We start from the raw sequence: 22,219 nt of genomic DNA on the forward strand, positions 1-22,219 counted from the left end.
CTGTTTGGTAAAACATGACTAATTTCGCTTCCGAAATTGATTTGAAGGCAATCTATTTTGATTTGTTGATTTTTTTTGCACCTAAAAAAATTTAAATTTTACTCAAAGTGGGTGGCCACATGTATTATAAATCATTCTGTAAAGTTTTGAAATTTTTAATTTTTTTTTAATTTTTTTTGGGCACCTAAAAAAATTTAAATTTCACTCAAAGTGGGTGGCCACTGGTATTCTAAGCCATTTTGTGAAGTTTTGAATTTTTTTATTATTTTTTTATTTTTTTGGGCACCTCAAAAAATTTAAATTTTATTCAAAGTGGGTGGCTACAGATATTCTAAGCCATTCTGTGAAGTTTTTTATTTTTTTATTTTTTTTATTTTTTTGGGCACCTCAAAAAATTTAAATTTCACTCAAAGTGGGTGGCCACAGGTATTTTAAGCCATTTTGTGAAGTTTTGAAAATTTTTATTTTATTTTTATTTTTATTTTTTTTTTGCACCTCAAAAAATTTAAATTTCACTCAAAGTAGGTGGCCACAGGTATTTTAAGCCATTTTGTGAAGTTTTGAAATTTTTGATTTTTTTTGGGCACCTCAAAAAATTTAAATTTCACTCAAAGTGGGTGGCTACATGTGTTTTAAGCTATTCTGTGAAGTTTTGAAATTTTTGATTTTTGATTTTATTTTTTAAAAAAAATTCACCAAATTTCATATTTTCCCGAAATCTGACTTTTTTTTATTTTCTGGAAATTTTTATGAATTTTTCTAGAATTTTTCAATTTTTATGCATTTTCTGAAAAAAAAAAAATTGTGAGAAAATAGGGAGAATGCATTCCGGAATCAAGAAGCTACAAAAAGTAGCTTCTCTTTTTCTTGACAAAAACTCCTTCTGGAATCAAGAATGCATTCTGGAATCAAGAATGCATTCTGGAATCAAGTATTTTTAACAAACGCATTTTTATTCCAGAATGCAAAAATCACTCCAGAATGCATTCCGGAAATTTTTTAACAAACGCCATTCTATTCCGGAATGCATTCCGAAACAGAATTTTTATTCCGGAATGCATTCCATGCGCACCCTAAGAAGCCCTTGAAAATTAAAAACAAGAGAGAGAGAGAGTTTTAAGCGGACGTTTTTTTTTTGGTCAAAGCGGTAGTTTAAATGTTAGCCTTTAATGCTCCACAAAATGGAAAGCTTTCGGTTTTTATTTTTTTTTCACCCATGTCATACGTATAGCCTTTCAAGTGGAGCTCACTAGGCTCGCATACGCCACATGAGTTGGTGACGCCTCTTTAATGGCCAATCAAACAAGCTCCGTTTATTTAGTAAAAAATAAACTATTTAGAAAATAATTTTTTAAAAATAATCACTTATATTGTTTAAAATAATTAATAAAATACATTCTAAATACTTTCATGAATAATGAGGACGATGAAAATATTATTTTTTATTTATTTATTTTTATAAGAAATATAATAGATTATTTTTAAAGAAAATATTTTATAAATTATTTATTTTTTGGCGAAACGAATGCACCACCAGAAAGATAATCAAGCTGGGGAGCCAAGATTCCAATACTTTGGACTTTGGAGAGCCCAGAATCCTACCCTTAGGTGGCCACGTGTGATAGCCTCGCCGCGATCAATTTTCGATTTGACTAGAAAATTTGAACGCCTTTAATTTCTCCGCTTGACATCAGAAGTTGCGCGATTCCTACAACGATAAACAGGATTTCGTGGCAATTCAATTATTACGCTTTACATAATAGAGAAAAGAAAATACGATGGTCATGCGGAAACATAATTTAAGGAATTATAAAGACATTATGACGTGCTAATGCAAATTACCACGCTTAATTATAGTTTCTGGTTAAAAAATTTCAAATGAGGATACAAAGTGCCTTCATTTTCTCAAATAAGGGCCTGAAATTAATCACATTTTAAATAAAAGGCCTAAATTATTCTTATTTTCTTAAATAAGGACCTGAAATGAATTTTATTTTAAAAGAAAAATGACACAAAAGGTCCCTAAACTTTGGCTTATTGTGCAATTTGGTCCCTGAACTTTTAATTTATTCAATTTAGTCCCTCAATTTTAGCCAAATTTTCAATTTGGTTCCAGAACTTTTAATTTGTTAAACATGGTCCTTGAACTTTTTGGTACATATTTCAATGACAGAATAACCCAATTGAAGTGTAATGATCATACATCCGTAGTGCATTATATGTTCCAAAATAGGTCTCATTCTTCTACCCTTTCCCTAGAGTCGAAAGATGCCCCTTCTTTGCATTTATCACGTTTCTTTCTCCATGAGTATTGGAATAGTCTTATTCCTCAAAAGAAAGATATTACCCTTTTTATAAAGGTAATGAAATTGCATGTGTCGAATGAATTAGAGAATGTAGGGTTCCTCTATAAACTCATTCGAGCTAAAATTGATTATTGTTTCTATGGAGTCTGAACGGCAATTTTGAACATGTTCATGGAGTTAAATTGAACATGCAGCAAAAACTTCAGGAATTATATTGAACAAATTAAAAGTTCGTGAATCAAATTAAATATTAAGCTAAAATTTTAGGATTATATTAAATAATTAAAAATTTAAAGATCAAATTGCATAATAAATTAAAGTTCAGGAGCTGTTCGTGTCAGCGTTTCGAGTTCGGAGCAAACGAAATCCAGAAGATCTTTGGCGCTTATGTAGCTCCGCCCAACGTCAGAGGGAACCTCCCGCGACCGCAGCGTTTCTCCTCCCTCCACCACCACCCCCCTCGCTCCCACCACACCTCTCTCGCCGGAGATCCCCCACCGCGCGTGTGTCCACGTGCAGAAGAGCTCGGCCGCTCTCCCGCGACACCTTACCCATTTCAAGCTCGCTCTTCCGAACCCGCATTCCCTCGGGCTCTTGACCCGATTCGCTCCTCTTGGTATTCACCTGGAGCCACCGTTCGAAGCCGACCATCGCTTCGCTTGTGACGATCCGGTAAGATCCCGAAAGTCATGTTTGCATCGGTTTATTTTTGGATTCGACCGTTGGGAATTGCATTGGGGGGTCACCTGTTTGATGAAATGCCTCCGTGAGCGCGTGCTTCAGCGCGATCGTGTCTGTCGTCCGATTCATGCTTTTCATGCCAGTGCGCGTTTCCATCTACTAAAGTTGGGACCTTGTTAACCCTCGTAAACTTTGCCAGATGGTTTTTGGTTTTTTGGCTGCTGCATTTGTCCGAACAGTTGGTGTTGTGTCCTGTTGTGAATGTACACGTACTAAAATGGACTGGCATTGGCGAAAATAATTTGGTAGAACACATAGCAGCGTTGGGTGATCGATACTTGGGTGTTAAAAGGTCTGTAACAATTGGGCAAATTCATGTATGCGCCTGTGCCCCTGTATCTCCGGGGCCATATGACCCGAGGTGGGGCAGGAAAAACTGCAACTCTACCAGAAAAGAGCGATATATCTAGCTTAATTTTGATTAGGGACTATCAAAGAAGTTTCAGTGATGCGCAAAGGTTGGTATGAATTTCCTTATCCATCTCACTCAATGACCTGGCCTTACGTTTATAGCAAGATGTTGGGGCTATCAATTTGCATAGATAGAGGTTTGCGTTGACAAAGAGAAGATGAAGCATAAATGCATATGTGAAAGCTAAACATTTTCAGTTGAGAGACTACCCGGAGACTTGAACGATGCTGAAGTTTCTTCCTTTCTTTTCTAGAGATTTCCCGTTCTCATTCGAGTTCTGTGTATCTGCAGGGTGGTTTTTCCGACGTTGAACTGATGAGCGGCTCCGGTGCATCTACTAACTTACGCGCTGCTTTCTCCCATTGTGTGCAGCAGGTTCGGAGTTATGATTACCATCACTACCTTTGTCTTCTTGAACTTCCACCCAACATGCGTAAGGCTGCATTTGCCCTCCGCGCTTTCAATGTTGAAACATCCAGAGCCATGGACGTCGCTTCTGATCCAAGAATTGGCCTCATGCGACTTGTCTGGTGGCAGGAAACCATAGACAAAATATTTTCCAATAAACTAATCGAACACCCAACTGCGCAGGCCTTATCTGCAGTTGTATCTGAGTTCAAATTTAGCAAGGCATGGTTGAAACGATCTGTTGAAGCTCGTATTAATGACGCTAGCAGAGAGGTGACTCAAATGCCGGAAACCACCGATGAATTGGAAAAATATGCCGAGGACACTGCATCGACCATTCTGTACACGACACTTCAATCTGGTGGAATCAGGTCCACTGCCGCTGATCACGCGGCATCTCATATTGGAAAGGCCAGTGGCCTTCTTTTGCTGCTCAAGTCGCTGCCATATCATGCTAGCAAGAGCCGCCACTCTTTATATATACCTAGAAAAGTGGCGGCCAAGCATGGATTGCTGGTTGAATTGGGAGGTCAATCGGAAGTTCGATTAGATTCCCGCGAGAAGCTTTGTGATGCAGTATTTGAGATGGCATCTGTGGCTAACATCCATTTGCAGAAGGCTCGTGAGTTAGCCGGAACAGTGCCTGCAGAGGCGATCCCAGTGCTGCTTCCGGCTGTGCCTGCGCAAGTACTGCTAGATACCCTCAGTCGGGTGCAGTTCGATGTGTTTGATTCAAGGCTAGCACGAGGAGTTCTAGGAATCTCGCCTTTGTGGTACCAACTGAAACTCAAATGGAGTTCCTGGAGGGGTAGATACTAGAGAATAGTCATTCATTGTGAGTTGAATAATACAAGGAAACTGATTACACAACCAGCAGCAGATAAAAGTTTGAATTTCTGGTCATGTGAGAGGTGTTTTTTTTTTCCCGTGAATAGCATCTTCTCACTTTAATTTTCACCATGCTCGAATGAGCTGGACTACGACTGTTGTGCTTTTTTGCATTTTAAGGAGGGGCAGTGGTGAATTTCTTGATCCTCAAGCAGCATTGGTTATTGAGCGAGCTTGGGGTTGAGCAGAATTCATAAATGGCTCCGCTGTGGACAGTTAAGAGACTTCCTTATTGCATGTCTTCCTCATGTACTTTTGTTGGGCTTATAACAATCTGAGACTGAAAGTAGTGCAGCTTCTTACCATATATTTTTTCTCTCTGCAATCCTCATCCTTTGAAGGAGAATCACCTTGATTTTAGGCCGGGAAAGCTTTGATGCTGTGATTTTAATTGCTTTTATAATGCACAATTGTGCGTGGTTCATTATTTGCATACTCTGCAGAAGATCGGTGTCACCCATGACAGGGAAAATCAGGGATGAGTTCCGTAATTTGCAGAACTTTTGAAATTAATTTGAGGTTTGCATCAAACAACCAAATCGATGAGAATTAAGAAACTGAAGAACAGAGAGGATCTGCAACTTGTGGAACACCAGTCATGAATCTTGACAACCACCAGACTTAAAATCACCATTGCCTTCAGTCGCTCATTCTATCATCTGTAAATTTATAGGTTAATCGTTTTGAATCTCAGTGGGATTAGCAATGCCACCACCAGCCTGACCTTTGTTCACCTTCTCAAATTTCTAAATCCTGCAAGGTGTGTCAATCCCTCCCGGATGATCATACCCACAAGCATCTTGCCGAACAGCGGGTGATTGAAGTACATCACAGGCACCATGACTCTCCTCATGGCAGCTCCCGGCTCGCCCACTAAACCGCCAATTGTCCCTTTGTAACTCCCTTTCCTTTGGTTCCGTCCATCTCTTGACCCAACAAAATGCAACTTTCAGCTGAAGTGAAAGGGGAGTGCCTTCTCGCTCTGCATATATCGTACTGAGCCAATCGTAGGTTTTGTTCATGGGGTTACGAGCATCTTTCTTAGCAAGAAGACCTCACTTCGGGGTCCAGTTAAGTTCTGCTCCGTGCCCGGGTAATCAATTTGAAGATCTTCACCACCTTTCTTCCTAGCCTGAAGCCAGAGGCTCTTCTCATTCTTTAGTTACTGAAAACTGAGAATTCCTCAGAGATAATAAGGGCTTATGAAGCACAAGACATGAGAGCAAGGGATCTATGTCGTGACGATTCTTTGGCTGTTATTTTTTGTCGGAAGCACACAAGTTATAATTGTTACCATTGACAAATCCTTTTTTCAACTAGTTTTGGATGTGCAACAACAGTCAATGATTTCAAGTTTTTGATGCCCGAGTCGCGTCACTATCCAAGGCATTGCTTAGAGTATGCCAAAACTCTAACATTGGATTTTGATTCTTGTTTGCAAATAGAGATGGCCTTTAAGAAACCTGGAAAAGGAATACGATGATCATTTTTGGCATCGAAATGATTACGTGAACTAGGTCTTGTTGTCAGATGTCTCGACATTTTAAGTGTCTTATATAAAGTAAACTTACATTTTCAGTGGACAATGAAAAACGATGAAAATACACATACGAAAACCTACTCTTTTTACAGTTCCATAGCAAATGACACAAGCTAGGCAACAAAGATTCAACCTTTAAAGCCTATATGTAATCTGTGCTTAGTCCCTCCTAAAGACCGGGCAAGACTAATGAGTAATTAAGAGAGCCAAACCAGAGAGCGGAAAAATGGATCTGCTTCTGAAAACTGTTCACAAGTCATTCATACAATTGTAGGGTACGTAAAAGAATGTAAGATCGCGATAAATTAGACGAAAGGACCCCGAGCGGAATACTTAGACTACTGTGGATCAAAAGAATACATGTCAAAATCACTGAATTATGGACAGGTTAGAATGGCACACCCTAAAACACTCACAAACCAACCTCACTAAAGCTACAATCCGGCAAAGCAACATGTAGGAAACACTAGAAGGAGATGGCGACGATGCGCCTAGCGGGAGACGGATATGAGAGCACAGAGTATCGTTAGCAGAGCGACAGCCGCGGTTGATATACTGGCAGTGATTGTGACTGCCGAAGAGATATCTTCAGGCCTGCAATTGAAGGCATAGAATTTTAGTATGACATGAAAGCTTTCACCAAAACACCAAAAAAATAAGATGGTTCACAATCCTTGTTTCTTTATTATGCTTCAGTTTTTAGATTAAACACATTTCCATGAACATACTAAAAGAAAAAATGAGCAGTAGATGCGTTTTGTCAGGGTCAAAGGTGTAAATTTGAAAAGGAATAGCCTGCCTAATTGGCAGATGATAGTTCTATCTACCGAAACAAAGAATTAAGAGGCAGAGTTGGATTACATACTTCTGCAGATGGCTAAGTGCACCGCAGTACAGAGCATTATCAGGTATCGGCATCTCAGTCTTATTATTCTCTTCTGGATTGATGATCCTCACGTAAGTCTCTTGGCCAAGGTACCATGAGTCCAGGTTTTCTGTTCTCAAGTTCCAAACTCCAACATTGTCAAGGGATATGAGGATCGCTGTCCATGCTCCAGGATAGACCTAGAGAAAGAGTAATCAGTATAAGCAATCTTTCATCTGTCTCCCATCTACTTCGAAGAAAATCAAGCGTTGACTAAAGAAACAAGAAACATGAGGGACTTCAGCTTCTTCGGAACTAAAATAAGTTTTTCAAGCGTTTGTCTTTTTGTATAACAGGAGATGCCTTAGAGCATCACCACTACAGGATCATTTGCGAGTTGCGACAAGCATCTTTCACACTCAATTATAAAGCACTGCGAAGGCACACTACAACCAATGAAATGCTCAGTCTTCCTCGATGAATGCAGAAAATGAGCCCAACCACTGTGAGAAAGTTGAGGGTGAAGATAAGGGTATTTGAAATTTTATCTGATAAAAGTTTTTGACACGTGAAAACGCACCTGGATTGTGGAGCGGGCAATGCCATCCCACTTATTATATGTACCTCTGCTGTTTTCTGTCCACTCGCCATAATCCATCCTGTACGTAGAAGATATTTGTCACCACTTCTTGATTAAAAAGAAAAGGGAATTCCTACGACTCCAACTAACAAAGTAAATAGCACTAGTATAACCATGGAAAGCAAATGCAACGTTGCAAGTAGGCATGGCAATGCAGAAGAAGTTACCCCACTACAAAGAATGCATATCCACTCATGTGATACGACTGCACCTTAGTGTCGTTGTTTTGCAATATTACTTCCATAAATCCCCTATAAGTTCCATTAATCACAGATGTTTCCATCTTTGGCGGTCCAGTCAGTGGTTTATTGGGGAAGTCAAGCTTATATACTCCTTTCACTTTGTACTGGTCAGCAAGCCTGATTGGGGTGGCAGGATTCACAAACGAGACTCCACTTAGCGCTGTGCGCCGTTTTCCATCAATCGTCACTGGAGGAGCATTTCTCAATACATACACATCAGTCACGTTGATTGAGCCATAGCGGAAAGACCCCTGTGGATTGGGACGAGCCCCACTGGCAGTCACATTCCATCTGCATCCCAGTGTCAGATCAGAGATTGAGATTCAATTATCTATTGTTTCAGTTAACAAAGTAATCATAAATGCCGTGTCAGCGATTAAAAGATCAAGTTGCAACAAATACGGAAGGCACTTTTGACGCCACATGTGATTTATTTTCAAACATTTGCTGCAGTGATCTTCTCACCAACTTTTGAAACTAACATGGACCAGACACACTCCCAGAATGTTAATATAAGACATTCTATCTTTTCATTGCAGTGACGGTTTTTCCAGATAAAAAAGATGTCCAGATGTTGAATCCAAGGCGATGCAGACTCAACATACTCTTGCCATAATCAGTAAAAGAAATGTAAGTTTCTCCGCATAAAATTCCAGGAAGCATACCTGATCGATCTAGCTTGGTTCATAGAATAGGTTTTGTCAAATTCATCGTTGGGTGCATCCGGAAGAGGGCCAGCAGCCTTCCCTTTTGAATTTGTGTAATGCAATATGGCAACGCCAGTTACTCTTTTCCAAAGAGATTCATTCACGAACCGGGCACTTGCTACAATGTAATAATCAGAGCTAGCATTCTGATCCATTGTCACCAAGAATGAATATGATTGACCAACATGGATGTCCAAACTAGTATAATTCTGTTGCACTGTGTATGATCCCTCAGTCTCAGCTAAAAGGAGGTTATGGTTTTGAATCCTGAAATTCAAGCTTGTTGATATTCCCACATTGTGCACACGGATGCGATATGTTTTCCCTGTTGATCATTGGCATCAGTAAGTCTCATGTTGTTTATAATCCTACAAGCTAAATTGATGATTTACCCTCCCCTTCAAACAAATCAATTCTTTGAAACAGGAAGTAATTCTAGTATTGTTAACTTCTACTCTTTTGAGCAGGACTTACTAAACCTCCCCGCACCCCCAAACAAAAAAGAAAGAAAGAAAACAGAACGATTCAACTTTAGGAAAAAAGAACAGCTTTCAAATCATTCATGCAAATGACGCAGACAATTTTTTGAACTTGTAGTGCGGTTCCAGCCGCATCCACCACAACCCATGAACTAGTTACAGGATAAATTATTGTATTTGCTCACTTTAATTAGACCAAGCAGCATTATGAAATGATCAAATAACTACAATTTATGAGATTGTTAATGACATTGACCATATATATGTTTCCTGATAAGGCAAAATGTTGGAGATGATGAAGCAAAAATCAAGAACCATAATGCTGCTTACACAAGAAGAGAATACCAGAAAAGAGCATGAAAACATAAGATACACCCTTAACGTTGCCACGGTGATGCAGAAATTCTTACTACATGGCTGCAATGCGTAAATCATACTCATAGTTTAAAAGCTACCAGATAATTTTGTCACCTACCATAGCCAGCCAAATTCTTTTTCTAGCACACAACTGAGAGTCTTGGGGAAACTCCAGCAAAATATTATCAATTGGAAGCAGAGCTTATCTGGCCTATTTAAATAATTGCAGATAATTTGTTTAATAATATAACCTTAATTAATATTACCTGGGTGGACTGTAATGGTTTCATAATCAATACCATCCGGGACCAGCGTTGTATTATATTGGTAAGGTCCTTTCCCATTAATAAGAACACCATCGGGCATCCCGAGAGCTTTTCCACCGTTGAGGGACTTCCTCAAGGCCTAAAACAAAAAGCATAATCTATCTTAAAAAATAAGCTTTCGACCATATGCCACAATCCCAAATCATCTAACAATCACCAACCGTATGATTCCTGGTATACCAATCACCGATCAGAATAATAATATCGCCATCAGGAGTCGCAAAGGGAATGGGGATTATAGGCCGGTTATTGATAATAAAGCCACCGAATCCGCCCGATGCTTTCTGGAAATTAGTGGAGGGGAAGTAGAAGAAGCTCCCAATTTGATCTTTGACCTGAAACTGGTAAGTCCAGTTCCACTTTGAAGGAATGGGGCAATTGGTCCCCAGAACACCATCTTGCCACGAACTGCGCCGCTGCTGTATCCCGGACCTACTCATAAGCAACATATCACACACTCCACATGATCAAAAGAGCGGCAAAATCAAATCTCTTTTTTTTCCCCCTCTTGTCTCACAATGTCAAGCAAATCATACCAATGCATAAGAAGACTCTCGTCCAGCTTGTTGCGAACATTGACGACGACATTGTTGTTAGTAGTGACATTGATAGTAGGCCCTGGAAACTTATCATTAATTGCAATAACCTGCAAAGCAAAATCGAAACCCAAACGATAAGCCCTGTGGAACATTCACTCTGTCGACACTACATTGTCTAACCAAAACGTATCTGCTCGAAGCAACTACTGAAACCTCATTTCGCACAGATCCGTACCTAAAATGGAAACTTTTGAGGACTTAGCACAAACCCATCATCTATAAGCAGGCAAAACGCTAAGCTCAACACTGAAAGAAGGAGCACGAAGGAGATAGATACAGGAAAAACAGAGCAGGAGATCTGAGCACGGACCTGTTGAGGAACACCGAGCGGAGAGGCAGTGATGTAGGAGACTTTGAAATCGTAGGAGACGAATGGATCATCAGCATAACAGGAGCCCAAGAGCAGGCCAATGTGGACGAGCAACAGCAACACCGCGGTGGCGAGGCCATTCAAAGCCATTCTAGAAAGCTCCTTCTTTTCTATCCTCTCTCAGCTTGTTCGTGTCGAAAATCAGGGGCGATTTTTCCCAAGCTTTTATGGGCTTTGCATGATCTGGTAGGGAAAAGGCAAAAATGGGGAAGACAGAGTAGCCTCTCTGCGTGTGTGTGAGAGAGAGAGAGAGAGAGAGAGAGAGAGAGAGAGTCTGCGTGTCTGAGGGAACGGCTCTTTTTTACTTTATCTGCTCTCGTGGGCTCTTATAAGCACATTAGCTCCGGGGGACAGTCTGCAACCAAAAAAAATAAATACGCAAAAAGAAAGAAACAATTACGGGGACCAACACCCTTGAATGTTTTTCGTCTATTTGTCCAAGAAAAAAGAAAACACCGCGAAATTTGCAAGTCTATGCTAACGTTTTCCTTTTTGCAAGAATATGTAGATGACCCCACTTTTCAGTCTTTTGCGCGGTGGTGGGTCAAAGACAGTTCGGATTGGGAGCGAGAATCATCGCGATCTGTTGTTGTTCGAAACTTTTTAGATGTATGTTCTTACTTTAACGGGTAGTCGTAAAAAAACAATCGAGGAAATTCGTCAAATGGGGGAGAGAGAAAGAGGGGTCGAGGATCGGATTCCGATCCCAAGCTTCTGTCTTGTCGGTCACCACTCGTCGGTCATGCGTTGCTGAGCATGACCGTGCATGGTGCCGAAGAGAGAGAGAGAGAGAGAAACAGAGCAAGGTGTGAACTTTCCAGAGACAGAGAGAGAAACAGAGGAGGTGTGATGTGTGACAGCTTATCGCCAGTTCAGAAAGAGACGAAATCAAGGCAAATCGGTCGCACCAGCTCGCCATTTAAAAAGCGACATCCGGGTGGTTTTCATTCCCTATTCACGGATGACAAATCCAGCCACGGAGACCACACTGGCCCCCTCCTTTGAGACGCGGGTACGAATGGCAACTTCGGATCCTAAATCTCAAGCCTCGATTTTTCTTGATTACCTTCTTAAATTAACGCTTGCCCGAGGAGGGCAGGGGCAGGCATCATCAAGCCAGACACCATCATTATACGAGTGCGTATGAAAAGCAGCAGGAGCAGCTGCAGAAGAGACAGCTCTCCCCCGGCAGCAACGACGGAAGAGCGCGTGAAGGGGATTAACGTTTGACCGCTGTCGTCTCGTCTCCAAAGGTTAAACAACACAAGAAAGGGAAGAAAACCCAAGAAGCAAGAACCAAAAACAGAGAGAAATCAATAGAAAAGGAACAGTTTTTTTCGGCCTCCCAGATCTTCCTCTGAAAGCGCCACATGATTGCCAGCCCATCGCCATTCCCACGCGTGGCCCCCCCTCCCCGCGGCCATTAATTAATAGATTCTGTCGCTTTTTTTTTCCTTCCTTTTTTGTCCTTTTCTTTGTGTTTTGTTTTGTTTTTTTTTGGGAAAAATAAAAGGAATTCAAATAATAAATTGGCAATTAGCAGCGTTGGTTAAGGTAACAACGCCCACTAACCGAACCGTTTGATTCCGGTCCTCAGCTTTTCAGTGTTTTTTTGACTGTCAGGAGTGACCGAGATACCCTCTTCGCTTTTTAACCCTTTTTTCAACTGGTAAAATCGTTAGGTTTACCTACTCTTCATTGTTTTAATTTTGACCCTAACAAAGAAGGACCCGTCGAAGTTTAGAGGGATGATTCTACGAATGATTCGAAGATTAAATTGAACATGTATCAAAATTTTATTAATTCGAGGATAACATTGCATTTGTTGAGAGCAACCCAGCATATTTGGGAGTCGATTTGAAACATCCTTAAAATTGCTTGTCAAGAATACCTAATAGGAAGGAGTCATATTATGGTAGGACGTTGAAAAGGAAGAAATCCAAATAAGAAGTTTTATTTAGAAATAATATCATCCAATTAAAGGAATTCCAATCGGGGAGATTTCTAATTGGGAGATGATTGTCAATCAATTAGGGAGGATTCCTAACTTGAGTGGAAATATATTGCTATAAACAGAAAGGCTTGGGTGGAGGTTTCCGTGTGCACCAAAAAATACTCCATAGAAATCACAAGAGTTTTCAATAATGTGTGTAAACACGAGAAATCAAGTGAGGACATGTTTTGTGACAATTGTGAAGATTTATTGTGAGATAAACATTGTTCGAATGTTAGTTGTAATCCTTTAATTATAGTGGAGCAGTTCCTAGATCAACGTCTCGTGATGTTTCCCATATTGGGTTTTCCACTAAAAACTTTCGTTTTTATTTTACAATGCTATTTACGTTTTTCAGCAAATGGAATATTTGGCGACATCTTGCGCGATTCTGACAGTTACAATTCCGTTGCCAACGATTGCGATCCGACTTGATTTACATCAACACTTTGGGTCAAAGTTTAGGACGACATTAAATAAATTTAACGAATCATTATGTCATTTTTTTTTGTCTGAATTTGAATGGTTAGACTTGTCCTGAGGTTTTACTAAGGAAAGAAAATGAAAATTGGAAGTGACAACATGATGACCAATTTTTGTGGGGGCGTGGGGTCGGAGGCAAAGAAAATGGCAAGCCGAAAGCGGAAATTGTTCCACCAGAATTTTTCATAATCAAAATAGAAAAAAGAATTGCCATTTTCCAAGATAACATTTTTACGGTCTGTGTTGTTTTTCCTTTTCTTTTCCTCCATTTTTTGGTGTACCGATTGTGACACATAAAATTTTCATCGAAATAGAATTTTTTTCAATTTTTTTTATAAAACTCGGAGATTGAATTACGAGAAAAACACATCCATATGCATTATCTTGCATTCTCCTTTTCTCAATTATTACTTAGCTTTCGCATCTAAAATTTAGGATACCATGCTCGCACTGAATATCGAAAAGGAAGAATTGTGTATTTTCGTGAACCAACCCCCTTAGTCTCCCTCGAACCTCGGCCCCGAGCTCGCCTACTCTCGCTCTCTCTCTCTCTCTCTACCTCCTGTCGGAGATGGAAAGCAAACATGCCATGCATGGACCATTTACAGGTTTCAAGGTCGATTTCAGGATCTATTCAGGTTCCACTTGTATTATTAATTGAATGATTACAGTGAATTATCGCTTTTAATGATCACCACTTGCTTCTACAATCCACTAACCACAACTTATATTTAGACATACGAAAAATATAAAAAATTAACAAAGTAAAAGTCTCAATCATAAAATAGAAGCTCAGATTAGTGGTTCCAGATTATATACTCATCTTCGGATGCCATGAAATACCACAGGATTTCGTGAAAATATAGACCAAGAAAAACACAAAAACCCGTTACAGGTTCCAGGTTCCACCTACTTGGAACCTACTTGTTGAAATAAGTTCCCCAATTTTTGGAACTTGGAACATATCCTGCATACCTTGGAACTTGGAACCGAACAGGTTCCCGTGGGTTCGGTTCTCAGGTTCACGGGTCCGGTTCCAAGTCTCAAGCTCTACCCATACATGCTCACGGAGCGCCGCTCAGGTCACTGACCATCCCTTTCGCTCGAAATTTGGAATATAATAACATGGTTAACACATCAATACTAATTGCGTGAAAAGGAGAGTTAAACAAAAATATCGAGAAGTACAACTTTTAGGGTAAAAAAAAAAGGACAAACAAGTCGGACGGCTCATTCTCTGAGGTGTTCGGCCGCCACAACATCATACGATAGTTACGGAACAATCACAAAATAACGGTCTACTAAGTTATATGTGGCGATACTTCCTACTATTTTTTCCTCGGAAAATACTTGATAAAATGGAGATAAAGCTAAATTATACATTTGGAACTACTAATGTACTGAAACAGAATAGAGCAATAGGCTCAATCAACCTCCATATCTCACGCCTAGAAACCGGCTTTGTTAATCAATTCGTGACAACAAATTTTTTTTTTTTTTTGGTTGAAGAATTCGTGAAAACATTGACTTTACTAGCTTTTTGCTTTTGCTTGGGGGCAAACATTGTAGCCCAAAAATTAATAATTATGGGTTTCCCAAGAGTGGGCCAAATATCAATAATAGTAACCACAACAAGCAACAAATAAATAATGAATTAAGATGAATTTAATTATTCCATTTAATAATGTTGTCTGAATAATAGGTATATGCGGATATGTTTGTGAAGCTGGTGCGACGATCTTGGCTTTTATCATACGATTCAAGCCGCCAAAATGTGAGATTTTAGCTGTCTATTACAACGTAGCCGAGCCTACTACTACTACTATTACAGCTTTGACCCAAAAAAAAATGAAAATAGTATTACACAAACATAAATCAAACCTTATAAGTTTGAATCCGAAAGTATCATGACGACACTCGAGAGAGATCCAAGTATCGTTCACAAGTCGAATTCAATGGGTGGAGTACACAATCACTGATTCTATAGGATTTGAAAAAATTACCAAAACAATCATAAACTTATTGTACGGATATCAATTCAGTCATAAACCTTTCGATTTGACTAATTTAATATTAAAACTTTTGATAATTTATCAATGTAATCATTCCATCTAATTTTGGCTAGAAATCGCTAGCATGGACGTCAGTCGTCCTATGTGACACGGTCGATGCAAATGTGGATAATTTTTACAAAATTTTAAATGTTTTTCTAATTTTTTTAATATATTTTTCTTTTTTTTTATTGTGGCCAACGATGGTTGCAAGCTCTTTGTCGGCCCCAATGAAAAAAATAAAGAAAAACTAAAAAACAACAATTTTTTGTAAAAAATTGCAAAAATTGTCACGTCAACGCCAGCTGTGCCACATACGGCAGTTGGTGTTCCCGTCAATGATTTCCTACCAAACATTGGTCGGAATGACCATATTGGTGAATCGACAAAATGTTTAAGATTGAATTAATCAAATTAAAAAGTTTAAGACTATATTAACCAAATCAAAAGGTTTAAGATTGAATAAACATCCGTATAATAGGTCTAAGACTTTTTCGGTAATTACCTCCCGTTAGATCCGTCAGAGCCAATCCAATTAAATTTCGAGGGTAGGTGGAAAAAAAAGAAATTATTACCATGGTCGTTCCTAAAATTAAGGAGCGAGCAAAGGAAAAGGAAAAAGAAAAAAAAGCCGCGAATGGATTAGAATCATGTGGAATCTCCAACTTACATAATTGCATCCATAAAGAAACCACCCCCAAATTGATCCTAACATTGATCGCACCTTCGAAAAACTCTCGATGATAACGAATAAAGAAGAACAAAGGAAAAAGGTGTGCTTTGCGTGGAAAATGATCAAACCCTAGACATCCTTTCATCAATGTCCTAACCTCGTGGTGTCGGCTTTGCTTTCCATGCAATTAAAGATTGTCCATTTCAAGTTCTTGACATATATATATATATATATATATATATATATATATATATATATATTATTTCACTTTATTCTTAGTGTGTGTATATGTGATGAGATGATCTTGCGTACAAGGAAAAGCCAGGAATATAAATAATGTGGTTAGATATGACTTTTATTGAATTATGTCTGCACCACGTTCATAACTTGCATGAGCTATAATCAATAAGTTTGGTTCCCTTTCCTCCTCCACAAGAAACCCTAACTACAAAAAGTTGGGTTAACTAAAACAAAGAAAAATTAAAAAAGAGAGAGCTTAGGGTAAAGGGTTTGCTAACCCTCGATTTAAATCGTTGAAGTTACATCCCAATATTTAAGTGCTAGAAAACTTTTTTCAAACGAAAAAAAAATTGGGGTTAAAAAATTCTTAAGTTCATTGTATTTTTGAGTGCCATACCACACTTGAGCTTACAACTTGACTATGTGTTGATATATAAAGGGGTAAAAGATTATTCTGGTTTGTTTCGTATCTCCTATAGTAGCGATGGTCACGACTAATGAACATTGGATTACACGATCGTTTGCGGATTAAGGGTATCATAATGCGAATTTGGAATCTTAGGTCCCGAGCTCTACGGGGTTTAGTCACGCTCCTTGTAATTGATATTTTTTGTGGGCATCCTATAAAATTGCACCTAATTGACATGCTAGCTAGAGCAGGTCGGAACGATTTGAAATTTGAAAAAGACATTCATGTACGTTTTTCCAAGGACAATGGGTAGCTGAATGTCATCTGCACAAATTAATTTAAATAATTTCTCATGAGCTTTGGTCAAGTTGGACCGTGACAGCAACATTAGGGCCGGCCTTGTATAAAGTGGGATTTCCTACTTCATCTTTGGGGTAATTAGGGGATTCAAAATTATTTGGCCCAAAGAGAAAAAGATGAAATAGCTAGGGACACTATTACCCCTTTGAATACGAGTTCTAGAACCACTAAAAAGAGGTCATCTTTGGCGAAGGATTTTCAAATATCAAAAAAGAGATCCTTTTCTATGGCATCTGGGTCTGGGTCGAACTCGACGTGGAATGTTTCTAAATGCCAAACTAATAAAATCATTAAATGCCAAACTAATAAAATCATCGGACGAGCAGGACTCGCCGTGTATCAATTAATGCGATATGTGAAAACCAACGATAGTGTCGCTTGAAATGATGATCTCTTGGCCTTATATTTTCCTTTTTTTGCTTTGGACATAAGTTTTTCCAAATGACCGAATAGGAATTTCATAAAAAAGAAAAGGTTCATCACATATAATGTCAAAGTGATATGTAACAAACGACACTTCCCCTGTGTTTTGTATGTAGGGCTAGGAATGGAGTAGAAACTAAGAAAAAAATTCATTAGGCTCAGGACTCCTTGCAGCATATTACCATCCCTAACGTTTTCGCCTTCATGGTCCTAGAACTCGGCCGACATTACCACGACGGCGGAATAGTCGGCGCGTGAAGAAAAATTCAAAAGCCGCTGCCCAACTATGAATGTCACCATTCCTCTTCAATCATTATGGGAGCATGAAGCAACAACATATTCCTGTTTCGAGGAAAATAAGAGAGATTCGTAAGACTCGGGACTTGCCCCATGCATGCTGAGCCCAGGCCCAGGACCTGGTTTGTGCAGAACGTAAGGATAAACCTGTGGATGAAAAACAAACTTCGTGACATTCGGAAGAGAAGAATGAACCCTCAGCTTACACCCAAAAAAGAAAAATCCTCGAAATAATCCACGGACAAGCGAGGATAAGAGTTATATCGTGTGATAATGACAAGCACAGAAAACGGTCGAATTGGAGAAAGTTCCGAAATTCGAACGTGGAAGTCAGTCGATATGCATACCGCACAGGCAATGTGAGTAGAATACTTTCTTGTTAGGCAGAGAGATAATGATTCCCAGATTCCCAAGAGTATTTACAAGATCACAACATGTGAAATGCTAATGACCCAGAACCATCCCTTGAAGTTCTTGAACTGATAGTCATTACTTAGTGTGGCTATTCATTATCACTTCGCAGAAGAGTCCAACATAATTACAGGATCTCATCAGCTAGCTGAACACACCACATTTACCCTTCACATAGCATATAAACATTAGAAACTACACGGACCGGTGGCCGAGATGCAAAAGCAAAAAAGATTTCACTCAGATTTCGACCGCCCGACCGTGATCTATTAGAAGCATAGACAGAATCCCATTGAATCCCTAGCCTTATGACACTAGTACTAGTACTGCAATTTCACATCCTTCATGCATCTTCCATCTTCTTCCACGCGACAAGAGATTTCAGAAATTCCATCACCTACATGCAATTCCAACACATCCGTCATATATCAGTATATGCTTCTGAAAAGGCGAGCAAAAGTTTTGAGGCGAAAAGTATGAAAAGATGAACAAGGATTCGCACCTCCGATGGGTCCCTTAGAGAGTAAATTGCCTTTGTTTCTTTGGGGACTGAAGATACCAAAATCCCAATGCCACATTTCTTTTCGCCCAGCATCTGATATAAATCATTGAAATGGCCAACTCATTTGCGTGCTTGCTTCAAGGTAGAAAAAGAAGAAAAAAATTGAAATTGCATGTGCGTAGTACCTTAAATGCATCTTCATCAGTTCTGTCATCACCAATATAGATTGGGAGCACATCGGCTTGATTAGTGAAACCTGTGTCGACATGAAAGCAAGTTAATTTGTTGTAGCACAGTGCATGTCCGCTTATGTGCCAGAAAAGAGAGAGTTAACGGTGGAAAGAAAAGATACCGAGAGAATCGAGCAGAAACTCCACCGCTTTGCCCTTATTCCAGTCCACCACAGGACGGATTTCTAAAACCTGGATAACCAAAAAGAAGTATGTGCAACAAATCACCGAGACCCACTTAACAATAGAAAGTCACGATGCATAGATGAACATGCTGGAATCCAGACAAGAGTTGTACCTTCCGTCCGTGAGTTATTTGCAAACGCGGGTAGGCTTTTAGTAGATTGTGGACTAATTGAGCAATACTGCGCCAATTCTGAAATCAGAGAACAAGCAATTAAAACGAGGCTTGGAAGTTAAGCTGATTGAACATCACTGCAACCCTTGGTAAGCTACAAACTGCAACCAGTCCTGACCTTTTCATCTACATTTCGATAATGTACTGAGGCACAGAACTTGTTGTTCTCGACTATTGTGCCTTTAATTCCCTTCATCTTCTCGACAAGGGTTCTAAAAACCTGCATGCCAGGGTCAAGAATCAATCTTCTAATTGCCACTTATCATATATAGATACAATAAAATAAAAAAGAAAATGAAGGCAGAGCAGTCGCACACCTCGTCAATCATTGGTAAAAATTCTCCAGCGGGCTGGAACTGTTCTAATTTTTCACCCTATAATAATAAGAACAGACATCACTAAAAAGTTAAACCATCAACATGAAATTTATTCCCCCCCGGAGAATCAATACAAACATTCTCGAGTAGATCTTTGAATACCTGTCTGTCAGTTAATTTGACACAGCCATGATGGTCAATGGACGCGGTAACGCCCACAGGACCCATAATATCCATCCCGTGGCTTCCAGCGTAATACAGTTCAGTCAGTCCCACCAACTCATGTACCTAAAAAGAAATTAAATCGATGTAAATCAGGCATAGCATCTTCAGAGTATCAATTGAGAAGTGAAAGTCGAAAGGTGGATTAAAGGCTTGAAATGTTCTGAACACCCCCTAAAGTGGAGTCCTCCAAATACCTTGTTGCGACTCCTCCCGCTAATAATGGTAGTTGGGAAGAACTCTGCAACGTTTTTCACAGCCAAACGCATCTGAAAATATGTCGAACAATGTCATAAAATAAATAACTATGGAATACAGAGAAACGAAGTGCTTCCATGCTTACAAAATAATATTCTTACCTCACTAGACATCAGTGCATCATCAGGGTTGTCTACAATTGGCGAAAGAGTCCCGTCATAATCCAAAAAAATGGCTATCTTCTTCTTATTAGCCTGCTTCGTGAAATGCTCAAATGAATTGAGGGCTGATGGATGCTTAACCTGTGCAATCCGGAGAAATTGCAATTAAACAAAATGAATAAGAGCAAATGGCATAGTATAGTGCTTAGCACATCATTTAAATCTAGAAATTATAGAATAGAATACCTTCCAAGAGCAATAGGCAATCTCGGCATCATCTAAAGCAACTTCAACACAATAACCTTTTATAAGCTTTTTACGAGGAGGAGACGAGGCTTTCATTGCATCTAGCCAACCATTAGAGAGAGCCTCATCGAGCTTTCCCGGCTTTCTCCTCAGTATCGGTATGCATTTGCTAGAGGACAAGGTGGAATGAATGCCTAGTCTCGTCTTGTTAATGGGTGCAGGGTCGGCAAGAACAGGAGATGAATGAGTAGGCTTAAGTTCCATTGAATCAAGAATACAAGCACTATAGGACAACAGATCGTATTGATTGTGCTGCTAGTTTCCAGAAATGGCGCTTTTAAGAGTGATTTATAAGCTATAACCAAATATGCTTTATCCGACCCTCTTGTCGATGAAAAACCACCTCTTCAGAGTTTTCTTATCACTGCTATTGGGGGTGCAGTCCATTAAGTGCTGAGTTCCTGAGATCTGGTCATGATATAAAACACAAACGTTCAGCAAGATAACTATAATTAACACAAAACGAGACAGATCGCCTTTATGACAAAAATACCTTCTCATTTCCAAAGCGCTGCATTTATAGCGGATTATTCATCGGAATGTTTGAGAAAAGCAACAATCTTGCAGATCTTGTGCGCTCAATACCTCCCTGATGGTCACTGCAAACAAAATCCACTAATTTAGCATCTGAAGTTTGAGCCTGCTGGTATATTTTAGCCCTGAAAACTTGTTCAGAAGCAGGAGGTAAAGAACCCATTTTGCAAATGTAGACATGGAAAAAGGCAACCGAATATGCAAACAGCGATGACTTTGGTACTGGATATCTATACTCATATGTAACAATCAGTCCGAAATTTTTACATGACACTTTCATATGACAAATTGAAAAGACAAAAATGCAGAAAGAGAATACATGGCATGCAGTATTTGCACCATGTGGCATTAAGTGAAAAACAAACACAGACAAAATCTCCATGATTCTATCCCAAATTTACTTTATACAGGCTTCGCGCTCTCCAGAGAGTAATCGACGATACGTGTAATCATCAGCAAGACAATCCGAGATTTTATAATTCTCAAAGAACTTTTTCTTCGCGTCATCTCAAGGACTCAGTTTGTGACAATTGTTATTGAGAAGACTACAAGGGACAATTATGGTGCAGTCACCAATTCCTGCAGAGACAATGCACATGGAACATAGGCCAAACTTCTTAAATAACATGCAAAGAAAAAAGACATCCCACAAAAAAAAAAATAAAGGAATCATTTTCACATCGTCTCCTATGCAAGCATCATGTAGTACTACATAGTCCTGTGGGGGCCTAGATCGAAAAATAAAAAAGGCATGCAATACCCATGTATAGATCTCATATATCACTTTCACAGATGCATAATAGTATGACCCATCAGGAAATTGACACGGTTTATTTCGCTACCGCGAAAAGGACACTGCAACTACAAAAAACGACCATGAGATGCCACCAGGCATAACAATGGGGGAAAATAAACAAGAAAATGAACACAACATCAACCTTCATAGTTCACACCTGAAACATGTAATCTTGCCCACTTTCAGTTCAAACTATATAGGCTGAAACAACTCGAGATTGTAAACTACTACTTACAGAAGTTTCTGGGCCAATCAAGAAACAAAAAATAAGGTAAGCCAGAGTACATCAAAGCTTTCATTTAACAGTTCACATCGAAAGAAAGTGATTAAGACACGTTTCACGGTTCGGCATTCGAAAGAAAGTGATTGATACAC

General features: G+C 39.3%; 3 protein-coding genes across 4 annotated transcripts; 1 reads left to right on the forward strand and 2 right to left on the reverse strand.

The window, feature by feature from the left end:
* Nucleotides 1-2,657: 2,657 nt before the first annotated feature.
* On the forward strand, nucleotides 2,658-5,062 carry LOC130134370 (uncharacterized). 2 transcript variants are annotated; one of them, XM_056304547.1, is made up of 3 exons: nucleotides 2,658-2,978; nucleotides 3,751-3,834; nucleotides 4,051-5,062. In XM_056304547.1, the coding sequence occupies exons 2-3, from the start codon at nucleotides 3,775-3,777 to the stop codon at nucleotides 4,684-4,686; spliced, it is 696 nt and encodes a 231-aa protein (XP_056160522.1). In that variant the 5' UTR covers nucleotides 2,658-2,978; nucleotides 3,751-3,774; the 3' UTR covers nucleotides 4,687-5,062. The 2 variants fall into 2 exon arrangements, with proteins under 2 accessions (XP_056160522.1, XP_056160521.1); XM_056304546.1 differs by having other exon boundaries at nucleotides 3,751-5,062.
* A 1,451-nt stretch (nucleotides 5,063-6,513) lies between these two features.
* Nucleotides 6,514-11,179, reverse strand: LOC115686549 (monocopper oxidase-like protein SKU5). Its single transcript, XM_030611887.2, has 9 exons — nucleotides 10,821-11,179; nucleotides 10,448-10,557; nucleotides 10,073-10,343; nucleotides 9,852-9,990; nucleotides 8,708-9,074; nucleotides 7,968-8,333; nucleotides 7,741-7,819; nucleotides 7,161-7,360; nucleotides 6,514-6,889 (listed from the first exon to the last, which is right to left on the reverse strand). Exons 1-9 carry the CDS (start codon nucleotides 10,968-10,970, stop codon nucleotides 6,787-6,789), a joined length of 1,785 nt encoding a protein of 594 aa, XP_030467747.1. The 5' UTR covers nucleotides 10,971-11,179; the 3' UTR covers nucleotides 6,514-6,786.
* A 7,101-nt stretch (nucleotides 11,180-18,280) lies between these two features.
* On the reverse strand, nucleotides 18,281-21,166 carry LOC130135409 (probable trehalose-phosphate phosphatase F). The gene is made up of 12 exons (XM_056304566.1): nucleotides 21,008-21,166; nucleotides 20,455-20,922; nucleotides 20,209-20,349; nucleotides 20,047-20,118; nucleotides 19,790-19,915; nucleotides 19,628-19,684; nucleotides 19,429-19,530; nucleotides 19,251-19,328; nucleotides 19,075-19,144; nucleotides 18,908-18,978; nucleotides 18,723-18,815; nucleotides 18,281-18,617 (listed from the first exon to the last, which is right to left on the reverse strand). Exons 2-12 carry the CDS (start codon nucleotides 20,716-20,718, stop codon nucleotides 18,564-18,566), a joined length of 1,128 nt encoding a protein of 375 aa, XP_056160541.1. The 5' UTR covers nucleotides 20,719-20,922; nucleotides 21,008-21,166; the 3' UTR covers nucleotides 18,281-18,563.
* Between the last annotated feature and the right edge of the window lie 1,053 nt (nucleotides 21,167-22,219).

The sequence above is a fragment of the Syzygium oleosum genome, unplaced genomic scaffold (assembly GCF_021117445.2).
Source record: "Syzygium oleosum isolate NSW1041296 unplaced genomic scaffold, Sole_v2.1 Sole_v2.32, whole genome shotgun sequence".
Lineage (NCBI taxonomy): Eukaryota > Viridiplantae > Streptophyta > Magnoliopsida > Myrtales > Myrtaceae > Syzygium > Syzygium oleosum.

Bases quoted from the DNA above. Each gene is read 5' to 3' on its own strand.
- LOC130134370 (XM_056304546.1), top strand. From the start codon at position 3,775: ATGAGCGGCTCCGGTGCATCTACTAACTTACGCGCTGCTTTCTCCCAT.
- LOC115686549 (XM_030611887.2), bottom strand. From the start codon at position 10,970: ATGGCTTTGAATGGCCTCGCCACCGCGGTGTTGCTGTTGCTCGTCCAC. The intron at 8,334-8,707 runs GTATGCTTCCTG...ACTGGGATGCAG, and splicing joins AACCAAGCTAGATCGATCAG to ATGGAATGTGACTGCCAGTG. The intron at 6,890-7,160 runs GTATGTAATCCA...CTTCAATTGCAG, and splicing joins GCACTTAGCCATCTGCAGAA to GCCTGAAGATATCTCTTCGG.
- LOC130135409 (XM_056304566.1), bottom strand. From the start codon at position 20,718: ATGGAACTTAAGCCTACTCATTCATCTCCTGTTCTTGCCGACCCTGCA. The intron at 18,816-18,907 runs GTACTACGCACA...GATTTATATCAG, and splicing joins CTGATGAAGATGCATTTAAG to ATGCTGGGCGAAAAGAAATG. The intron at 18,618-18,722 runs GTGCGAATCCTT...AATTGCATGTAG, and splicing joins CTCTAAGGGACCCATCGGAG to GTGATGGAATTTCTGAAATC.